Raw genomic sequence first — 23,380 nt, 5'->3', positions numbered from 1 at the left:
TTAACATAAATTATTGCGTTTCTGCTATTTTTTTTTTTCTGTGCCTAGCCGCCAAAGCGGGAGAAATCTTATAACGGTTGGCTTTGATCCAATTGATTGGGGATGTTATTTAAATGTATGACCGTTTGTCTGATTAAATTTGTGTGTTAAACACCGGTAGAAACTGGACTTCGGCGAGTCTGAGAATTACACAAGATTTGTTAATTACAGATGTGAGGGCCGGCTAAAATGACACAATTTTCCGTTAAAGGAAAGGGTGGAAGTACATAAAGCGCATATTTGGCTGGCTTCTTCAGAAATGAACAAAGGAGCTTAGGGCCATAATCGAACTAAGTCAACCTAAAACATATTTGACTGGCTTCTTCGTAGATAAACAAAGGAGTTTTAGGTTGACTTAGTTCGATTTTGGCCCTAGGCTCCTTTGTTCATTTCCGAAGAAGCCAGTCGATGACTTAAGCTGGGAATACATAAAGCGCTTATTTGGCTGGCTTCTTCGGAAATGAACAAAGAAGCCTTGGGCCAAAATCGAACTAGGCTAACCTAAAACTCCTTTGTTCATCTACGAAGAAGACAGCCGATGACTTAAGCCAGCCAAATATGCGCTTTATGTATTTCCAGCCTTAAGCCAGTCACATAAGCGCTTTATGTAATTTGGGAAAGGTCTATGGAATATAATTTTGAAATCAAAATTTGGAATTTTTCTAATTTTTATTTGTCATTCGTTTTCGTAATTTTGGTTTTTATACTAACATGCCTTTGCATGAACTGTTATTCTATGTATTGTAGATACAAACCTTTTTGTTCAAAATGCATTTTGTCTAGTCTTTACCATTTAAGGTCTTTGATTTGTTTTTTTACGAAGAAGCCAACCAGATGACTTATGCCAGTTAAAAAAAAGCTCTTTATGTACTTCCACCTTAACTAACACACAAACCCAATCACTTAAGGTGAGAATACATAAAAAGCTTTTTTGAATGACTTATTCGTAGAGGAACAAACAAGTATCTTAGGCCCGTCACTAGTGTTCCCTAGATAACAGATCCTACTTCGCCGACTTGTGACAAATGGAGGGGCGATTTTATCGTAAATCTGTTATAAATCATTTTCCATCAACGGCATTGATTATTCAAAACTAACAAAGAAATAGGCTTATTTTCCCCATACATGTTTATTGTTGAGGTTACTTTATCATACAAAGTGTGTGGTCTTACTTACCGCCATACAATGTTGTTGAAACAAAACTGTCATAAAACGATATGGCAAGGTATTATCTTATCTGGGAATGTTGCTTCATTTGCTTTTTAAAACCAAAAGAAGACTATTTTCTAAAAATTGTTATTGATTACATTATAATTGAGGATACACTAGATACACACTTTGGCAAAAAAAAAATGAAGGTTGGAACATGAGCACCTGGCAGAATTAACAAGGCAATCGCATCTGGCAAAACGATAATGGCAACCCCTTGTTTATATTGGAAAGTCATCTATCACTTTCGAATATTTTCAAAACAAATTCCATAACTATTTAACGAAAGACGAATGAAGATGAAGCCGTCTGATGTTTTTCGTTTTAGTTGAATGGAAAAATTCTTCGTTTTTATTTATACACAAGTGTCTATAGTCATAAATACCCTAAAATCTCATTAAATTAAATTTCAAAATAAAAACAATGTTTTTTTTTTTTGCTTCTGAGTAGGTTTTGTGTGTACATTTTGAAGCAGAAAATTAAAGATACAATTAAAACCGCAAATACATAAAAAGGCTTTTTTACTGGTTTAGGTTTTAGCATGGTAGAATTAAGAAGGTAAAGTCATACCCGTGGTAGAACTAAGAAGGTAAAGTCATGTAATCATATGTTTACAATTTTATCAAATTTATACATTTGACAACATCTCATTGTCAGAATCTATATTCATAAATCCATTGTATCCGAGATGGGAACTATATTTTATGCATTCAAATTACAATTAGGTAAATTATAGAAAATGCAGAGCTGGGAATTCTAATTTGAAATGAGGTTACTTTTATTTCATTGTACCATGGTCATACCCTCATAGGTTTGCAATTTATTAAAATTATTCCTTTGACAACTTTTCATTATCAAAATATAATTTTTTTAAATCCATTGTACTCACATATATCAGAGATGGAAACCTGGGCCTCAATTTTTGTTCTATGAAATCGTGAAATGAAAACTTGTAAAGGAAAGAAATGTCAAATGAAAAATTTTATAAAGGAAATATTTTTCTATTCATATTTTCATAGAACAAGAATCCAGGCCCTGTTTCCTATGCGTGAAATTTGACAGGGTAACTTACAGAAAATGCGGAAATGGTAGTGCTCATTTAAAATGACTTTACCTTCTTTATTTTATCATGCATTATAGGTAATAGAAGAAAGAAGTGTAGGGTGACCAAATATCAATTATTGGCCAAAATTGAACTACGTCAACCTAAAACGACTTTGTTTTTTACGAAGAGCAATTAAGGTGAGATCATGATAGAAGAATATAGGTAGATGCATTAACGCTTGGGAACATTGATATGTCAAAATTTTCAAAGTGTTTTGTCAAAAATAAGTAGATTTTTATATGCTTTCTTATACGACACAAATCGGAGGTTGTAATGATATGCATTTTTCAAATTTTTTTACAAATTTCAATATTTTTTCATTCACGATTTTCAATTTCAAAATCGGGTTGACAGTTCATTGTCCCAGCAGCTGTGTTGATGCGTCTACCTATATTCCTTTACCTTGGCTTTAGGTAACAGAAGAAAGAAGTGTAGGGTGAGCAAGTATCAATTATTGGGCAAAATTGAACTAAGTCAACCTAAAACGCGTTTGTATTTTTACGAAGAGCAATTAAGGGGAGAATAGATAAAACGCTTTTTGGACTTGACATCGGCTGGCTTCTTCGTAAAAGAACAAAGGAGTTTTAGGTTGACTTAGTTCGATTTTGGCCCTACGCTCCTATGTTCTTTTCCGAAGAAGCCAGCCCATGACTTCTACCATTTTTTTAAATTTTACATTACATTTGAAGATTTTTGAGGATTACTCTAGCTAGCCTAGGGTATTTGGTATTCATTAAGAATATCGGCCACATTTCCCTTGAACCCTATGTCATGCTTCTGTCTATTTGGATAATTGAGTAAAAAATAAGGGTGGAAATACATAAAGGGCATATTTGGCTGGCTTCTTCGTAGATGAACAAAGGAGTTTTAGGTTGACTTAGTTCGATTTTGGCCATAGTCTCCTTTGTTCATTTCCAAAGAAGCCAGCCAGATACGAACTTCATGTGTTCCCACCTTAAGATTTGGGTCATAAGAATTACTTCGTGTTAACTGGGTGTGGTTTTGTGAATGTTTCATGGTAAAAGAATATAGGTAGATGCATCAACGCTTGGAAACATTGATATGTCAAGAACTTTAAAGTGTTTTGTCAAAAATAAGTAGATTTGTATATGTTTTCCTATACAGCGCTAATCGGAGGTTGTTATGATATGCCGTTTTCAACAATTTTTACAAATTTAAATAATTTTTCATTCAACATTTTCAATTCTAAAATTCGTTTGACAGTTCATTGTGCCAGCAGCTGTGTCGAAGCGTCTACCTATATTCTTCTACCATGGAATGCTTTTGAACTTCTGTTAAGTAGTTTTTGTTGTTTTTGCCCCGCAAAACAATTGGAAATGTTTGTTTTATCAGTTTTGTCTGATGTGGGTGTAATTTTAATTAAATATATCAATACTTATTCATTTTTTATATAATTAATTTTTTGTTTTGATAGAAATCTCCATAAGAAGGCCTTTTGTTTGTGGCGTTACAAACATTTTTGTTGTGTTGTTGTTAAAAACAAAAGATTATCACGATAACTACATTTTTTTACATAAATTTAAATAATAAATATTGAAAACACAAAAAAACACAACGACAATCAAAAATAATTACAAAACAAATGGCCAGTAGGTATCTGGGTAAGACGCTGTAAAATATTGGGCGAAAACCAATTGACATGGGATGGGATGATTGAAATTCATTCATTTATTCATTCGCCACCACGTCGTTCCCTACCTTAAATAGAATAGTTTATATAGTACGTTAATAGGTTAACGTGTCGCTAATAAAAATAAATGACACCGGCAACACAAGGCGAGAACAATGAATGGTAATTGTTAATTTATTTATATGCTTCTTCTTTTTTACTAAAACAATGTAATAATTTGCTTATTTTGTTGTGATTGATTTTTTAATAGAATTATATAATTGTAAAGGTGCAGATACAATAAAGGTGAGAATACATAAAACGCTGGCTTAAGTCATCGGCTTGCTTCTTCGGAAAAGAACAAATGAGCGTAGGGCCAAAATCGAACTAAATCAACCTAAATCTCCTTTGTTCTTTTATAGCGCATTTTTACTATTGAAAATTAACCCACTGTAACAAACATGGGTAAAGTAAACAAGTATAAATTATGTACCAAAATCGAACTAAGTCAACCTAAAACTCCTTCGTTCTTTTAGAGAGCATTTGGAATATTAAAGATTAACCCACTGTAACAAACCTGGGTAGGGTAAACAAGTATAAATTATGGACCAAAATCGAGCTAAGTCAACCTACAACACCTTTCTTCTTTTATAGCGCATTTATGCTATTGAAGATTAGCCCATCGGGTTTTTAAGATCCAGTGGGTTAATCTTTTGTGTTTGGATACACCCATGGTACAATAAATTCAAGGTAGGGCAGAACTACCATATGATTTCAATTTTTTTATTTTTCTGGCTTAATATGTCAACTTCATTTGTTTATGTGTGCATATTCTTTTCAATAATAAAAAAATTGTTCAGAAAATATTCAAATTCGAGTGTTTTCAAAATGCTTATTGCAACATATGCATCGACAAAGTCTACAGTTTTTATCGCGAAATAAACCATAAGAGATATATATAACATGATTTTGAAAAGAAATGTTGACCTTTCATTCAGTTTTCGCGGTTTTCAATTATTTTTTCAAAATTAATGCAACAAGTTGTTTAATTTTTTATTGTTTTGATACTAATTCTGACATTCATTGTACCATGGATACACCCATAATAGAAAAATACAGGTGGATGTATCAGCGCTTGGAAACATTGATGTGTCAAAATTTTTTAAATGTTTTTTTTTTCAAATATGAGTAGATTTTTATATGTAATCTTATACGACGTCATTCGGAGGTTATTATAATTCGCGTTTTTCAACAATTTTTACAAATTTAAATAATTTTTCAATCAACATTTTCCATTTCAAAATTAGTTTGACAATTCATTGTCCCAGCAGCTGTGTCGGTGCGTCTACCTATATTCTTCTACAATGAATACACCTTTAGGAGGATATAAATGCCGCTCAGCTGATGTTTGTTTACGTATGCATACACAACCAAAAGAGAGTGCAAAAAATAAACCAAAAGTGTGTATCAAAAACCTAGGATCTGTTAATTCACAATTTTGAAAATCTGCAAAAAAATTTTGCATCTTAAAATGTATTATCATGAGTAAATACGATTTTAAGTTTTTTTTTCTGTCTAAACGCGCTATTAGCATAATAATAATAAAGCGTTGTGAAGCTAATAAACTACTCGAGATAGAGAGGAAAAAATGCTCAAATGTTTTTGCTTTCCATAACATGGATTACTTTATTTTGTTATCAAGCACCGCAGACCATATCATTTAATGATCTATTCTGATGAACCAACATATTTTAGATAGCAAAACATCTTATCTTTTCCGTTGCTATGGGCTATATTAATATTGCTCAAACAATAAACAAACCCTTTAAATTATGTATTTAACGAGAACTTTTATGGTAACGTTTGTTTTTGGGAATATATTTTTTTAGTCCCTAACTATAATAGTCTAAACGGGGTATAAATCTGAGTAGATGCCTAGTTGTCTTGAAGGTGAGAATACATAAAACACTTTTATGACTAGCTTAAGTCATCGCCAGGAAATGAACAAAGGAGCCCAGGGCCAAAATCGAACTAAGTCAACCTAAAACTCCTGTATTTCTCTACGAAGAAGCCAGCCGTTGACTTAAGCCAGTAAAAAACCTTTTTATGTATTCTCACCTCAAGCCTGCTATAAGACGATATGAGAGTACATAAAAGGCTTTTCTGACTGCCTTAAGTCATCGGCTGGCTTCTTCGTAGAGAAACAAATGAGTTTTAGGTTAAATTAGTTCGATTTTGGCCCTTCGCTCCTTTGTTATTTTCCAAAGAAGGCAGTCGATGACTCATGGTAGAATTAAGAAGGCAATCATATGTTTACAATTTTTTCAAAATTAATCATTTGGCAATATCTCTTTGTCAAAAAATTTATTTATAAATCCATTGTACATACAGAAATCAGAGATGGGAACCACCTTTCTATGCGTGAAATTTGACAAGGTTAATTACAGAAAATGCAAAGATGGGAATGCTTATTTGAAATGACTTTACCCTCTTAATTTTAACATGCTATCACACACTTGCATATGTTTTTTTTTTTTCATTTTCTTTGGTTACATTGGGATTATAATTTATTTTCTAAAAAACTATAACACTTTATAGGTGAATTTTTACCGCAAATTTAATTTTATATATTTTCACACAACAAACAAACAACCCGTTGAAAATAGGGATCGCTGTGATCGAAAAAATACATATGTACCATGGTAGAAGAATATAGGTAGACGCATCGACACAGTTGCTGGGACAATGAACTGTCAAACCAATGTTGGAATTGAAAAAGTTGAATGGAAAATTATTTAAATTTGTAAAAATTGTTGAAAAACGCGAATTATAGTAACCTCCGAATGACGTCGTATAAGAAAACATAAAAAAATCGACTTGAAAAGAAATTTAAATTTTTTGACATATCAATGTTCCCAAGCGTTCATGCATCTACCTGTATTCTTCTTGGTTTGACAGTTTCTTGTCCCAACAGCTGTGTCGATGCGTCTACCTATATTCTTCTACCATGAGACAAAAAGTTTTCTCAAAATGCATTCTGTCTGGTCTTTACCATTTTAGGTCTTTGAACAAAGTAGTCTCAGGTTTACTTAGATCGATTTTGGCCATGCACTCCTTTGTTTTTTTTTCTTCAAAAACGCCAGCCGATGACTAAAGCCAGTCAAAGAGGCGTTTTATGTATTCTCACCTTTAGTATAAAATCTCTATTTAAATTGTCGCTTACAAGGTTTTTTAACACACCATCCCTACAGTTCTGCTGTGACTATTGAAACATCAATAAAATGTACTATTTCTGTAAATTAAAAAAACAATGCAATAGTTTAACAGCGATTAAAGCCATTAATTATTCCAAGCATGATCGACATTCGGCATAGCCGGCAAGAATGAGTGGGGTGGGTGGGTGAGTTGTACTTGCCTGTATGTCTCGCTTAGCCTACAATTGTTACATGTCCAAAGCCAATAACCTTACGGATGACCTTGAATATTTATGGCTAATCATATGGTCAATTAAAATAGTTGACCAAAATAAAACGAAGCAGCAGAAGCCAATGAACGATCCCATTCCCAAAATAATTTACAAAATCGAAATGTTTTGGGTTTTTTTTTCGTTTTTGGCCAAACTAAAGGGGCCAGGGACCTTAGATTTGGTAAAAAAATAAATCAATGAACATTAAATGCAAGGTAATTCAAAACACAATCAGAAACAAAATACTAAAGTGAATTAAACAACAAGCGACACGACTAACGTTCACACGTAACTCATTTAATATGCAAAACACAAATTCTTAACTGGTCAAATGCAGAAAAAAAAATTAAACAACAACGGGGTTTCATCATTTTTATGTTAAAAACAAAAATAATAATACACAAAAAAAAAATAAACTAAAAATTAAAAATTGCCCAAATCTCTTGAAAATTTATTCTCTTACAAAAAGTGTAAATAAATGGTCATAATATCTTTTTTATTATTTTTTTATTTTGTTATGAAAAAAAAAACAATTCCATTTTTAAAACTGAAAAAGGACATTCAACTTTCGTTTTTCTTTTGCGAAAACGTTATGTGTTAACGACTTTCATTGCCAATGGCCGAACGAAAGCCTGTTTAAGGGAAGCGGATATATTTAATATTCTTTCAATGCAACCACCTCCATCAATCAAAACTACGTATCTCGCTCGCGCATTATTTGCTGACGTTTAAAATTGTGTGTGCTGTTTTATTACACATTTCGATCTAGAGTTTTGATTAGTTTTTTTTTTTGTGGATGAGTAATATGGAGCTATTTTTGGATGTTCCCGATATTCTATGGACTTGGCTTAGGGTGGAAATACATAAAGCGCTTCTCTTACTGACATAAGTCATCGACTGTCTTCTTCGTAGAGGAACAAAGAAGTTTTAGGTTGACTTAGATCGATTTTGGCCCTTGCCTCCTTTGTGCTTTTACGAAGAAACCAAGCCTTGGTCAAAAAAATTAAAATGTTTTTTTTCAAATATAAGTAGATTTTTATATATTTTCTTATACGACGTCATCCGCAGGTTATTATAATTTGCGTTTTTCAACAATTTTTACAAATTTAAATAATTTTTCATTCAACATTTTCAATTTAAAAATTGGTTTGACAGTTCATTGTCCCAGCAGCTGTGTCGATGCGTCTACCTATAATCTTCTACCATGGAAGAAGCCAGCTGGTGACTTATGCCAGGCAAAAAAGCTCTTTTTGTACTTCCACCTTAACAGTACTGTCAGTTTGAATGCCGACTTTTCAATTGTGTCAACAACGTTTCATAGTGTATACCCCACAAAAGGCATTTAAGCGACCTAGTCACATATCAATTAAATAATTAAATGCCCACAATTTTTCACGATCTTATCTCCAAACAAAAAAAAAACAACTACACTGTCAAAGATGTTAGACCGTGTGTACCCCACCTTAATGCCTTAATCTAAAGCGGCCTAGCCACATACCAAGTTATTTTCTCCATAATTCTACACTAGATTTTTCTTCTCTAACTTTAAGGTGAGAATACGTAAAACGCTTTTCTGCCGGGCTTAAGTCATCGGCTGGCTTTTTCGTAGAGGAATAAATGAGTTTTAGGTTTATTTAGTTCAACGACTACGATTTTGCCCTCTCTTAATTACACGACATAGTCACTTATCAATTAAATAATTAAATACCCACCATTTTTCATGATCTTATCCCAAAAAAAACAACCAAGCAAAAAATATTAGACTGTCAGAGATTTTCGACTGTGTGAACCCTACCTTAATGCCTTAACCTAAAACGCCCTAGCCACGTACCTAGTTATTTTCTCCAAATTCTTTACTTCATTTTCCTTCTCTAACTTTAAGGTGAGAATACATAAAACGCTTTTCTGATTTTCATCGGCTGGCGTCTTCGTAGAGGAATAAAGCAAAGACCTAAAATAGTAAAGACTAGACAAAATGCATTTTGAGCAAATGGTTTGTGTCACAATGACAGAAACGAATGACAAATAAAAGTTGAAAAAAATCCAGAAAAGTGGTTTTACAATTCTATTCCATAGACCTTTCAAAAAAGTTGCATATTGCCTTAGCGGTTTAAATCACTTAACATTGGTAACTATGTTGTCATGATATCATAATAACAGATGTATTTTCACAGGGTTGCCATATTTTGACTCTGCCTTGCCCTATCTTTACACTTCTATGTCTTTAAGCAAAGGAGTTTTAGGTTGACTTAGCTCGATTTTGGTCCTAGGCTCCTTTTTTAATTTCCAAAGAAGCCAGCCGATGACTTAAGCCAGCCAAATAAGCGCTTTATGTATTCCCACCTTAAGCTCAAACAGAAATTTTTTTGGCCAATATATTCCGATCCTCTTCTTAAATATTCTCCGTGTTCACAAAATATATATATTTTTTAAGTCAAGAAAATTTTAATAATTTCCCACAATTTAACAAATAAGTATCCAGGTGAGAACACATAGAAGAAGCTTTTACTGGCTTAAGTCATCTTCTGGCTTCTTTGTAAAAGAACAAAGGAGTTGTATGTTGATTTAGTTAAATTTCGGTCCATAATTTGTACTTGTGACCCTATGCTCCTTTGCGAAGAAGCCAGCCGATCAGCTAAGCCCGTAAAAAACTTGTTCTACGTGTTCTCGCCTTAAAGGTGAGAATCACCTTTTACCCTTTTTGGCAGGCTTAAGTCATCGGCTGACTTTTTCGTAGAGGAGCAAAGGCGTTTTAGGTTGACTTAGTTCGATTTTGAACCTAGGATCCTTTGTTCATCCAGTCAAAAAAGTGTTGAATGTATTTTCTTCCTAAGAATGAAAAATGAAGTAATATTCTTCTTCTTCTAAAGGCGGCCAAAATTATTCTTAAAGCACCTGGCCACATACCAAATCAAATCACTAAAATTGCCTCCGCCGTTTTTTCTAAGGGTGGAAAATCAATGGACCTCAAAAAAAGATTTATGTACTTATAATTAAACCATCATAAATAGCTTGCTATTCACTCATATTTGTGTGCACAATTAGAGCTAAAAATAAACAAAATCAATTATAAAAATAACTTGACATTTACATAATTTTGTTTACATTACTTGGGGCATTATTCTAATACCTACGACATATCTATTATAATCTACCGCTACAAAGCCATTTCAATTTATTACTATTTACAAATGTTATTCGCACGAAAAAAAAACTCAATAATATCCATATAATTAAGCAGTACCTATTGCAACTGATAAGAATTATTTGTCTCAAATTACCACTAATTAGAAAAACATATGTTTAGTTTATGGCGTGAAGTTTTCCATAGACATCTATAAATAACTATTACGGGGAAGAAGTCAAATGGGGGATCATTAGGATTTGAAAACAAAAAATATATATTTTTGGAACGCTTTTTAATAAAGATTGGAAATAAAGAACTTGTGGCTAGCGCTTGGTTTTGTTTAGATCACAAGTTCTTCCTTTCCAATTTTAACTAAAAAGCGTTCCATAAATATTTTTTTTGTCTTCACAACCCCGGTGCTTCCACATTTGACTGCTTCCCCGTAATAGTTATTTATAGGTGTCTGTGGAAAACCAATTTTGAAATTGAACATTTTATATTAAAAATAATCCAAATTTGTAAAATTTGTTGAAAAATGCATATCATAACAATCCACAGAAAAAAGAAAACTTATAAAAATCTACTTATTTTTGAAAAAAAAAAAAATTAAAAATGTCAATGTTCTCAAGCGTTGATGCATCTTCTTCCAGGCCTTAAAAGTACGTTTAGATTTACGACATCCACTCGATTTCAATTGTCATTTACATAGCGTATATACATGTCAAATAAAATCCACTGGATTTATAAATACGATTTATGTGGTGTACACGCCATGGTAAAAGAATACAGGTAGATGCATCAACGCTTTTTGATATGTCAAAAATTTTTAAACGTTTCTTCAAAAATAAATAGATGTTTATATGTTTTTTTATACAAAGTTATTAGGAGGCTATTATAATAAGCGTTTTCCAACAATTTTTCAAATTTAAATAATTTTTCATTCAACATTTTCAATTAAAAAATTGGTTTGACAGCAGCTGTGTCGATGCGCCTACCTATATTCTTCTACCATGGTACACACTATCGAATTGACATTTGAAATCGAGGGGATTATTAGTCTAAACGTGCTCTAAGATGCACATATCACAAAAGTTAAGCTGGGAATACATAAAGCGCTTATTTGTCTGGCTTAAGTCATCGGCTGGCTTCTTCGGAAATGAACAAATGAGCCTAGGGCCAAAATCGAACTAGGTCAACCTAAAACACTTGAGATATCACGTAATATTTACACCAATTATTGCAGTTTTTGTTTCTACATATTTTACAAAAATATTCCATAGGTGATATTTTATAGGCCACGACGGCTAATAATATGGGAACATTTTATGGAAAATTTTGATTTCGAAAAAAGAATATACAGGAGATAGAAAGGTTTTAATCGGATCGGACAACATTTTTTTATTTTCTTACAAAATAAACTTTTAAAGGTGGACAGAAAATGATTTTGAAAATTTGTTTACTCAAAGAAATCAAATAAAAAAAAACCTTTGGTAATTCTGATAGTACAATCCATACAGGTAGGTCTATTTTCTTACAACATTCTCAACAAAGGTGTGAATACATAAAGCGCTTATTTGGCTGGCTTAAGTCATCGGCTGGCTTCTACGAAAATGAACAAAGGAGCCTAAGGCCAAAATCGAACTAGGTCAACCTAAAACTCCTTTGTTCATTTACGAAAAAGCCATACGATGACTTAAGCCAGTCAAATATGCGCTTCATGTATTTCAAACCTAACGCTTTTTCTGCCGGATTCATCGTAGCGAAACAAAGGAGTTTTAGGTTGACTTAGTTCGATTTTGGCCTTAGGCTCCGCGTCGCAGTGGCCGAAAAATGGCTCGTGAGCTAAACATATCGCAATATTCAATTCGGCAATTCCTTGAAAAATGAGCTCGGGGTAAAGCAATTGAAATTCCAAAAAGTGCAAGAACTTACACCGCAACGGAAAGAAAATAGACTTAAAAGAGCTAAAGAGTTGCTTCGCTTGGCCAAAAGTGGTGAACTGCCGAATTTGGTTTTCTCCGATGAGAAAACATTCGTTGTCCAGCAGTTTGTAAACAAACGAAATGTCTGTGTTTACTCGCCAATGAGGTCAGCTGGCCACCAGAACTCAAGCGCCGGCCAAGGTGATGGTGAGAGCCGCCATAACAGGCAATGGTCGTATTAGTCGACAGTGGCATCAGAATAAATGCCGAATATTATCGCGAAAATATTCTGGAGGGTGTATTAAAGCCTTGGGCCTCAGCACCATCGCACTCAGCACGCGCCACCCAAGAATGGTTACAAAATGAGATTCCTCGCTTCATTTCCAGCGCACTGATGGCCACCAAAATCTCCGGATACCAATCCGTTGGATTATTGTGTCTGGAGTATTTTGGAAAGCAAGGTTGGCACTAAATAATACCAAAGAGTCGATCACCTCAAGCAAGCGCATCGCCGTGAATGGGTTAAAATACCGCAGAGCAACATTCGCCATAATTCGTGCCAAAGGTGACCAATTCGAACAAATCTAAACTTGTTCTAAAATTTGATACTATTTCTGAGATTTTTTTTGCTTTCGTTCAATAAAATTTAAAAAAAAATGTTAAAATTATGGCGTTTTACTTTGTTGCAGTTTTTTTTATCTCTTCGCCGGGAATTGGCAAAAATACCGCAGCGTTGGACGATTTCATTGGCCGTTTGAAGGCCATAATTCGTGCCAAAGGGGAGCAATTTAAACAAATCTAAACTTATTCTAAAAAATTTGATGCTATTTCTGACATTTTTTGCTTTCGTTTAAAAAAATTTAAAAAAAAATTAAAAATTATGGCGTTTGACTTTTTTGCAGTTTTTTTTGACCTCACTTTGTATATATTTTACTGTTAAAAACGGTCTATAGATCCCTTAAAACACTCATACTAATCAAAATTGATTAAAACTTGAAAAAAAAACAAACCACATCAATTCAACTGTCATTATTGCATTGAATAATTTTTAAATAGACCAACGAAGAGTAATTTAAGTTAATCGCATTTTCTAGGCGATTGACCTCTATAGTCTATTTTTTCATAAACAATTTACCATCAATTATGACAAAACATAATCTATGCAAATGTCAATTGGGCATATTACGGTATATAAGAAACACGAAGAGAAAAACACAAAAAAATCACTCAATTGACTACATTGCACTTCCGGTGAACTATAGCAGATGACAAAAAGCAACACAAACAACAATTGAATGATGATGGTGGGAAATCTGTCTGATATGATTCAATTAAAAATTGTTCTTTATTTTCCATCGTTGTTGTTGTTCTTTTTTCTCATTTTTGATAATTGTTGTCATTTATGATTCACTTTCTATACCTATTTACGTTTTGTTTTATATTTACCTTTTGTTAAAATCAGATTTTCCGTGACAAAAAAAACCGGCGAGAACGTTAATATGACAGCACAGAATTAATATTTTGTGTTGAAAAAAGAAATTGTTTACATCTTTCGTATCACTGGGATTTGTTCATACTTTTATGAATTCATTAATTATATTTAAGGATTTAACACTTGTTTCCGTTGTTTTGTGATTTATTTCCTATTTTGATTTTTTTCTCCCTCTTTTTAATCACATTTATTTTGAATATTATTTCTAGATAAATCGCTTGACTTTCTTGTTAGACTAAACTAGATATTTCTAAAAAATAAAAAAATCACAGCTGTTTCTTTTTAATATTTATTTTTCGACTTAGGGTGTTGTTTTTATGTTTTTTTTTTATGTTTTTATGTTTATTGGTTGAATTTTTGTTTTCTTTTTCGAATTCGGTTTTACTTTCAAAAAATTACCCGCAAAAAAATAACAAGCGAACTGTTTTAGAAGCGCTCTGAAACACGAATGACATTCCCTAAGCCAAAAAAATCGCACATCGCGACTCTTTATAAAAATCCACTTAACTGTTATTGTTGGCTTTTGTTGTTGTTGTCGTTGTTTTTTTTTTACTTTGCTTGCCTTTAATTGTTGTTGTTGCCTTTGTTATTGTTACCGCTCGGGCGTTTGTGTACATTTGTTTGCTGTTATTTTTTTATTGTTGTTGTTGTTGTTTTTGCTACTATAAAAACAGCAAAAACACAAAATATAGAATAGCAACAACAATGACGACGAAAACCATAATAATAACAAACAAACAAAATAGTGGACTTCAACGTACTCATCATCATCACCACTGATAGAGACTATGTGGGCAGGCAGACATAAACAGCACAGTATCAGGTCATTAAATTAGATAGGATTATGAGCATGTGTTTGTGTATGTGGAAAGCATATGCTATAGTTTCAACAATGTAGACTCTACACTGAAATGTGTCTTTACATAATTCAAATTCTATTCGTATTTTTATATATACGCACATATTCTTAGAGAGAAAGGGATCACCAGATCGATTCTTTATCACATGAAAATATTGCTGCAGCCAGACAGCATTTACGATCGCAATAAAAAATATTAGATTATAATCTAATATATTATACATTCGGGTTGCAAAGCTATCGTGGCACATACAATGTAGAAAGCTAATAAGATCTTAAGGGTTTCCGTTGTTTGTTTTTTTTTTCCATGAACATTAAAGGGATCACGAGTTTGTATTTTTGTTAGTATAAACATAGTAAGTTTACACAGTGTTATCAAGATGGCCAGACGAACAGGGTAGGGATTGCTAAGTAACGAGGCAGTAGAAGAATATAGGTAGACGCATCGACACAACTACTGGGACAAATGAACTGTCAAACCAATTTTGGAATTGAAAATGTTAAATAAAAAAATTATTTAAATTCGTAAAAATTGTTGAAAAACGCGTATTATAATAACTTCCGAATGACGACGTAAAGGGTGATTTTGTTGAGGTTAGGATTTTCATGCATTAGTATTTGACAGATCACGTGGGATTTCAGACATGGTGTCAAAGAGAAAGATGCTCAGTATGCTTTGACATTTCATCATGAATATACTTACTAACGAGCAACGCTTGCAAATCATTGAATTTTATTACCAAAAAGTTGGCAGAAAATCCGCTTTTTTATCGACAAATTTTGTTCAGCGATGAGGCTCATTTCTGGTTGAATGGCTACGTAAATAAGCAAAATTGCCGCATTTGGAGTGAAGAGCAACCAGAAGCCGTTCAAGAACTGCCCATGCATCCCGAAAAATGCACTGTTTGGTGTGGTTTGTACGCTGGTGGAATCATTGGACCGTATTTTTTCAAAGATGCTGTTGGACGCAACGTTATGGTGAATGGCGATCGCTATCGTTCGATGCTAACAAACTTTTTGTTGCCAAAAATGGAAGAACTGAACTTGGTTGACATGTGGTTTCAACAAGATGGCGCTACATGTCACACAGCTCGCGATTCTATGGCCATTTTGAGGGAAAACTTCGGAGAACAATTCATCTCAAGAAATGGACCGGTAAGTTGGCCACCAAGATCATGCGATTTGACGCCTTTAGACTATTTTTTGTGGGGCTACGTCAAGTCTAAAGTCTACAGAAATAAGCCAGCAACTATTCCAGCTTTGGAAGACAACATTTCCGAAGAAATTCGGGCTATTCCGGCCGTAATGCTCGAAAAAGTTGCCCAAAATTGGACTTTCCGAATGGACCACCTAAGACGCAGCCGCAGTGAACATTTAAATGAAATTATCTTCAAAAAGTAAATGTCATGGACCAATCTAACGTTTCAAATAAAGAACCGATGAGATTTTGCAAATTTTATGCGTTTTTTTTTTTAAGTTATCAAGCTCTTAACAAATCACTCTTTATAAGAAAACTTATAAAAATCTACTTAAAATTTAAAATTTTCAAATTTAAAAATTTTTGACATATCAATGTTCCCAAGCGTTAATGCATCTACCTGACTTCTTCTACCATGATCTAATTACACAAGAAGGGGTTTTAGGCTGGAAATACATAAAGCGCATATTTGGCTGGCTTAAGTCATCGGCTGCCTTTTTCGTAGATGAACAAAGGATTTTTAGGTTGACTTAGATCGATTTTGGCCCTAGGCTGCTTTGTTCATTTTCGAAGAAGCCAGCCGATGACATAAGCCAGCCAGATAAGCGCTTTATGTATTTCCACCTTTATTCCTTTATTTATGCCAATAAGTTGTCATAATTCCCTCAGATGTGACTGTTGATAGTGTACCTCTCACAAAGAAAATACACGCGCGTAATACTACAATTCAACTACCGGCAAACTCAAAATTGACCAATTGAAATAGCAACAACAAAAGCAAACATAAGTCACACTGTGGTACTGTAGGCTGTAGGAATGGAAAAATTTAAAATAGTTAAAGGCAATTTTTAAAAGGAATATGACTATGACAGCTCCTTATTAGGTGGGTACAAAAAATGATTAAAACACAAAGCCATGCTTTTTATGTGTCTCTGCCATACAGAATTTATCTAGCCGTTTTTCTTTTCTAACTCAACTCACATTTTTTTCATGTTCCACTGTGCAATTATTGAGATTGGCACATATTTACCTATACAGAGTGAGATAAAAAAAAAACCTGCAACAAAGTCAAACACCATATTTTTTACAATTTTTTTCTAATTTTATTGAATGCCAGCAAAAAATGTCGGAAATAGCATCAAATTTTAGAATAAATTTAGATTTGTTCGAATTGGTCACCATTGGCACTAATTATGGTCTTCAAACGGCCAATGAAACCGTCCGTCACACGCTGCCTGAATGTTGCTATGTGGCAGTTTTGGCCCATTCCCGGCGAAGCGCTTGCTTGAGGTGATCGACACTTTGGAGATTTTTTAGCCCCAACCTTGCTTTCCAAAATACTCCAGACACAATAGTCCAACCGATTGGTATCCGTAGGTTTTGGTGACCATCTGTGCGCTGGAAATGAAGCTAGGAACCTCGTTTCGTAAACATTCTTGGGTGGCGCGTGCTGAGTGCGATGGTGCTCAGTACCGTTGGAATGTCCAAGGTCTGCAGCCAAAATGTTTGCGCGCCCAAGGCTTTAATACACCCTCCAGAAATTGTTTGCGATAATATTCGGCATTTATTCTGATGCCAAGTTCGTTTAATACGGGCGGAGAGCGATCACCGGCTGTTATGGCGGCCCACATCATCACCATGTCCAACTGCACATTTTCAGCTGACCTCTTTGGCAAGTAAACACTATAATTTTGTTTGTTTACAAACTGCTGGACAAAGAATGTTTCGATTCGGCAGTTCACCACTTTCGGTGGTGGCCAAGCGAAGCAACTCTTTAGCTCTTTTGAATCTATTTTCTTTCCGTTGCGGTGTAAGTTCTTGTACTTTTTCGAATTTCAATGGCTTTACCCCGAGCTAATTTTTCAATATTTGCCGAATGAAATATTTCGATATGTTCAGCTCACAAGCCATTTTCGGCCAATGCGAGGCGGGTTTCGATCAAGTGGCTTTTCGAAGTAATAAACACGTTCACTTTGTTTGTTTACAAACCGCTGGACAACGAATGTTTTCTCATCGGAGACCACCAAACCAAATTCGGCAGTTCACCACTTTCGGCCAAGCGAAACAACTCTCTTTTGAGTCTATTTTGTTTCTGCTGCGGTGTAAGTTTTTGCCTTTTTTCGAATTTCAATGGCTTTACCCAGAGCTCATTTTGCAATATTTGCCGAATGGTATATTGCGATATGTTCAGCTCAAGAGCCATTTTTCGTCCACTGCGAGGCGGGTTTCGATCCAGTCGCTTCGCTTCTTTACTTTTCGTAGCATTTCTGCTGATGTTGCTGTTTTCTTCCATCCACTTCCCACTTGACGTCTGGCTACGCTACCAGTGTCACAGTAACGAGCGATGGTACGAGTCACAAAAGATTTATTCACATTTAAATGCTGGAGTGCTATAACGATAGCTACTTGATGTTCTCCAGCCAAATATAAAAAAATCACACTATCACGCTTGAATTCCATCACGAAAAACATTTTCCTGGAACATTCTCACCAAAATGCATTTGTACGGCTAGTAAACAATATAATGGACTGTCACTGGAATAATTTTAACAGCTGTCGAGTGGCTTAGATATGACAGCAGTTCTTTGGTTGCAGTTCTTTCATCTCACATTTACACATCGTAGAAGAATACAGGATACACATTTGCTGGAACAATGAACTGTCAAATCGATTTTGGAATTGAAAATCTTGAATGAAAAATTATTGAAATTTGTAAAAATAGTTGAAAAATACATATCATTACAAACTCCGATTTGCGTTGTATAAGAAACCATATAAAAATCTAATTATTTTTGACAAAACACTTTAAAAATTTTGACTTATCAATGCTCTCAATCATTGATGCATATACCTATATTCTTCTACATGTATTTACATGTATTTTTGTTTCTCACTCCCTGTAAAATGTGGGTGTCTGTCCCTATCCACTTTAAAAAAATAATTGTATTACGTTCAAATTGATGCTTATTTGATTGCTGTCATTTGGGGATCATTCGCTGAGAGTAGGTCTTTGTTTACATTCTGGCATTCTCAAAAAAAAAAAATAATAATAATATAAAAACATATCAAAATGCATTTTTTGTGGCAAATTTTTAATATTTTCATGGCCAATTAAATGTGAAAGTGCTAATTGGGCAGTAATTCATGTAAATTAACTTCTATATTTTACTGAAAACGGAAATGCGTACGGCTATGTGATAATATTTCATTATCTATGAAATATATAATTTTTGACAGAACATGTCATACTCTATGGAAATAAGACTATGTACTTTCCCATAAATCCTTTTTTTAATTACTTCAATCACATTCTCCCCAAAAATCTTATCTCAGCGAGAATAAAAAAACAACAAAACTCCAGATTCTGTTAAGGATCATATCATTAACATCAAATTATCTCTTTCATATGACATTTTGCTGTGACAGGTAGACGGACAACCTTATCTATCTCTCTGTAAGCATGGCACATTGGCTAAGATAATAAATAAAATTAAGCAAACATGTGCGTACATGTGTTGACAAATAAAGATAACAATAGCAACGAATGTTTGTGTAGATGACAACTATTCCATGAAGTAAGACACATGAAATTTATATATAATTATAAAAATCTAAAATAAATCGTTAGTTTTTCAAGATATTAAAGTTCCTTGACCCAGATTCCGCAGCAATGAAATCTAGAGCATCTTTAAAAAATAATGTGAAAAATAAACAAAATTTGATGCCAGGCATTTATAGAAAAGCCAGAAAAAAAATGGAGAGGTTAAGCAATTTGGACTTTCTAGCTTTCGACGCTTGGGAACATTGATATGTCAAAAATTTTAAAATATATTGACAAAATATACGACACAAATCGTGGTTTGTTATGATATGCATTTTTAAACAATATTTACAAATTTCAATAATTTTTCATTCAACATTTTCAATTTCAAAATTGGTTTGACAGTTCATTGTCCCAGCAGCTGTATTCTACCTATATATGGCAATGATAGAGATGGCGATCAATTCATGTTAATGGCAAATAGCATTGACGTATAGTCATGGTAGAAGAATACAGGTAGTCGCATCGACACAGCTGCTGGTACAATGAACTGTCAAATCAATTTTGGGATTGACAATTTTTTTTGAAAAATTATTTAAATTTGTAAAAATTATTAAAAATGCATATCATAACAACCTCTGATTGGCGTCGTATAGGAAAACATATACAAATCTACTCATTTTTGAAGAAACGTTTAAAAATTGTTGACACATCAATGTTCTCAAGCGTTGATGCATCTACCTGGATTCTTCTACCAGGTGTATAGTTTATTTAGCCCATGGTAGAAAAATATAGGTAAGTGCATCACTGCTTGGAAACATTGATTTGTTAACAATTTTAAAATGTTTTTATTTTCATATATAAGTAGAATTTTTCTTTTGAGTAGTTATTTATTCAACATTTTCAATTCCAAAATTTGTTTGACAGTTCATTGTCCCATCAGCTGTTTCGATGCGTCTACTTTATTCATCTACCATTATTAATCTGTAACCTAACGTCTACACAAGACAAATTTTCCTAAATCAGAGTTGTATTTTACTACCACATACACACTGGTTCGATTTTCGAAGACAGTGAATGCCAATAATACGATAAAAAAAACGAAAACAATTGAATTAGGGAGAAGAAAATTAACAAAAAAATATAAGATTGTCATTGTCTAAATTGCAATTGTTTTTGCAGAAAAACAATACATGAACTTATAGAGTAGAATTAAATAGGTAACGTCATGCAATCATATGTTTACATTTTTTATTTCAAAATTTGACAACATTTTATTGTCAAAATGTCTACTCACAATTCCATTGTACAGTTTGAGATAAAAAAAACTGCAACGAAGTCAAACGCCATATTTTTTCCATATTTTATTTATTTTTTTTTTTCAAATTTTTTATTGATTGAAAGCAAAAATGTCGGAAAAAGCATCAAATTTTAGAATAAGTTTTTATTTGTGCGAATTGGTCACCTTTGGCACGAATTATGGCCTTCAAACAGCTAATTAAACCGTCACACGGAACCCGCATGTTGCTCTGCAGTAGCAATGGCTTTACTCCGAGCTCATTTTTCAATATTTGCCGAATGGAATATTGCGATATGTTCAGCTCACGAGTCATTTTTCAGCCACTGTCAATTTGTTATTAATGAAAAAATATATTTTTAAAGTCCTTTTATGTAGTTGCGATCCAGAACATATTGTACTATTTTTACAATATTCTACTCGAGCACTTACAAAACTTTTAGTCAAATTCAAGAGAACACACACACAAATAGGGTTTTCTTTTTACTACATTTTGCTAGGCAAATTTTGCTGCAAACAATAGCTGCATGTTCGCAAGCTTCTAAGTGTCTTTTATTTTAATTCTACCAAGAAAGTTTTTGCATTTTTGCAATTATTTTGTCCCCATATTTCCTGCTTTATAACTTTACCATTAAAAACATTATTTCCTCTTGGCTTTTCGATATATGATTCGATATTCCATTCTTTTTCGATTTTTCTTCATAATACAAGTCGACAGTACATATACTACTTTTAAACAGCCCTCGTCTGAACATAACATTACAGATTTTTGTATGGGCAACTCAAACGATGATGTGTGGCAAACGGTACAAACAAATTTTCACCATACTCCATCTCCTCATTCACAAAAATGTAACTCACTAGTTCACACAGTTCCTGAAGGTGAATGGGTCGGCCGAATGAACTCCTCCAAACCACACAACCTAGAAATTTTGTAAATTTGTTGAAAATTAAAGAAATATAACACAAAATATGGCTTTTTTGGCCCGAAATTTAGTTGCACTGACGCGTCAGGCAAGGCTTCTCGATAACTTAACACGTGAGCTGAAAATTCAATTAAAAATAGTGTCATATATTTTGTAACATGTGTATGTTTGCAGATTCAATGAGATGTTTGAGTGTTACGCCACAGTTTTGTCAACAGCCCAAATTGGAACTGCCCACCACAGCTGATTTACAAGAAGTTTCCAAAGAAGAACAAAAGGAATGTCAGAAAATCTTCGACAAAGTCAACCAACAATTGGCCAAGAAGGAAGAAGGCCGCCTCTTTGCTGTTGTCCATTTGTGTGGTAAACAATTTAAAATTACACCGGGTGATATTATCTTGGTCGAAGGTTATTGGCCACCAACAATTGGCGATGAAATACGTTTGGAAAAGGTAATGTTGGCAGGTGCCAAAGATTTTACATTGATTGGTGCACCGCTGCTGGAACCCGGTCTGGTCGACGTTAAGGCAACGATTATAGAAAAAACCTTAACACACACAAAGACCCATTTCAAGAAGAAGAGGAGAAAGCAATATTTACGCATAAATTTCCAAAGATCCCCCAACACTATGATCCGCATCAATTCAATTGAAGTTAAACAACAAGTAGACAAACCCTCACCGAGTCCCATCAATGAAAATAGAATCTTCTAAGAAGAGTTATTAGGTAGTTACATGTTTAAGCTGGATCACTACTGTATTGTTGTTATAAATCAATTTTTCAAATAAATACCGAAAAAGTTAAAGAAAGAACTTTAAAATTCTTGTGGACGCCAAAAAAGTCCTTAAAGCATCACGAAATACAAGTTGGTCTTAAGAAAATTTTACCAGTATTTTCAATAATAATATCTTTGTAGTGACTAATTTACCCAGAAAATAAAGAAATGGAAAACGAGAAAATATATCAATATTAGATGGCATCTTTTCAAAACCCGACATGTCGAGCATCATCCTGTTCAAAATTAGAGCTTAACGATTATTACATTTTCTACTTAGTTTTTTTTTTATAAAATTTAAAATCTCTTAATGAATAACAAGTAAAAAGTACAAGATTATGATTAAAATACGTTCCACACTTAAAATAACCAAAGAAAAAAAGAGGAACATTTTGATAAAAAAAAAAAAAAAAATTATATCTAAATCTCACATACGATATCTGTTTTTACAAGTATTTTCAATTTAATCGAAATATAATTAAGCCTCAGAATTCATGTATTAGTTGTGAAAACTTTACCTTTATGACGTTGACAAAAGCAATCATACAATTATGAAAAACACATTTTTTTTAAATTCTAGCGGTTTATAAATCAATTTCAAATGGCTTTCTTTATAATTGGTTTGCAATGTTAAAAATGTTCGATGTTTTCTTTTTTATTTAAAAATTTTCATTGACATTTCAACGCTAAAAGTCGACTTAAGTATCCCTGGACATGGGATGGTGTTGCCAGTCTGCTAGTTAAGTGGCAATTGTCACTCTCTTCGTTTTAATGGATGAACAGCTGTTTTTGAC

The 23,380-nt window shown here is 33.4% G+C and overlaps 2 protein-coding genes across 4 annotated transcripts in view; one reads left to right on the top strand and one right to left on the bottom strand.

The window, feature by feature from the left end:
* LOC101896431 (proton-coupled zinc antiporter SLC30A1) overlaps positions 1 to 23,146 on the bottom strand; it is a 40,962-nt gene extending 17,816 nt beyond the window's left edge. The window contains exons 1-2 of one of the 3 annotated variants that reach the window (XM_059124083.1): positions 14,390 to 14,406; positions 13,945 to 14,240 (exon numbers count right to left, since the gene is read on the bottom strand). Coding sequence is in view for 1 of the 3 variants with exons in the window: in XM_059124081.1 (XP_058980064.1) it covers positions 23,105 to 23,131 (27 nt within the window). In the remaining 2 variants the exon portion in view is untranslated. Of the gene's footprint in view, positions 1 to 13,944; positions 14,336 to 14,389; positions 14,407 to 23,104 lie in introns of those variants that run through there. The other 2 variants (XM_059124081.1, XM_059124082.1) reach the window with 2 other exon arrangements.
* On the top strand, positions 21,742 to 22,623 carry LOC101890002 (large ribosomal subunit protein bL21m). The gene is made up of 2 exons (XM_005188864.4): positions 21,742 to 21,924; positions 21,986 to 22,623. The coding sequence occupies exons 1-2, from the start codon at positions 21,858 to 21,860 to the stop codon at positions 22,522 to 22,524; spliced, it is 606 nt and encodes a 201-aa protein (XP_005188921.2). The 5' UTR covers positions 21,742 to 21,857; the 3' UTR covers positions 22,525 to 22,623.
* Positions 23,147 to 23,380: the final 234 nt, after the last annotated feature.

This window comes from Musca domestica, unplaced genomic scaffold (genome assembly GCF_030504385.1).
Source record: "Musca domestica strain aabys unplaced genomic scaffold, Musca_domestica.polishedcontigs.V.1.1 27, whole genome shotgun sequence".
Classification (NCBI taxonomy): Eukaryota; Metazoa; Arthropoda; class Insecta; order Diptera; family Muscidae; genus Musca; species Musca domestica.
This window is presented reverse-complemented; position numbering and strand designations above follow the sequence as displayed.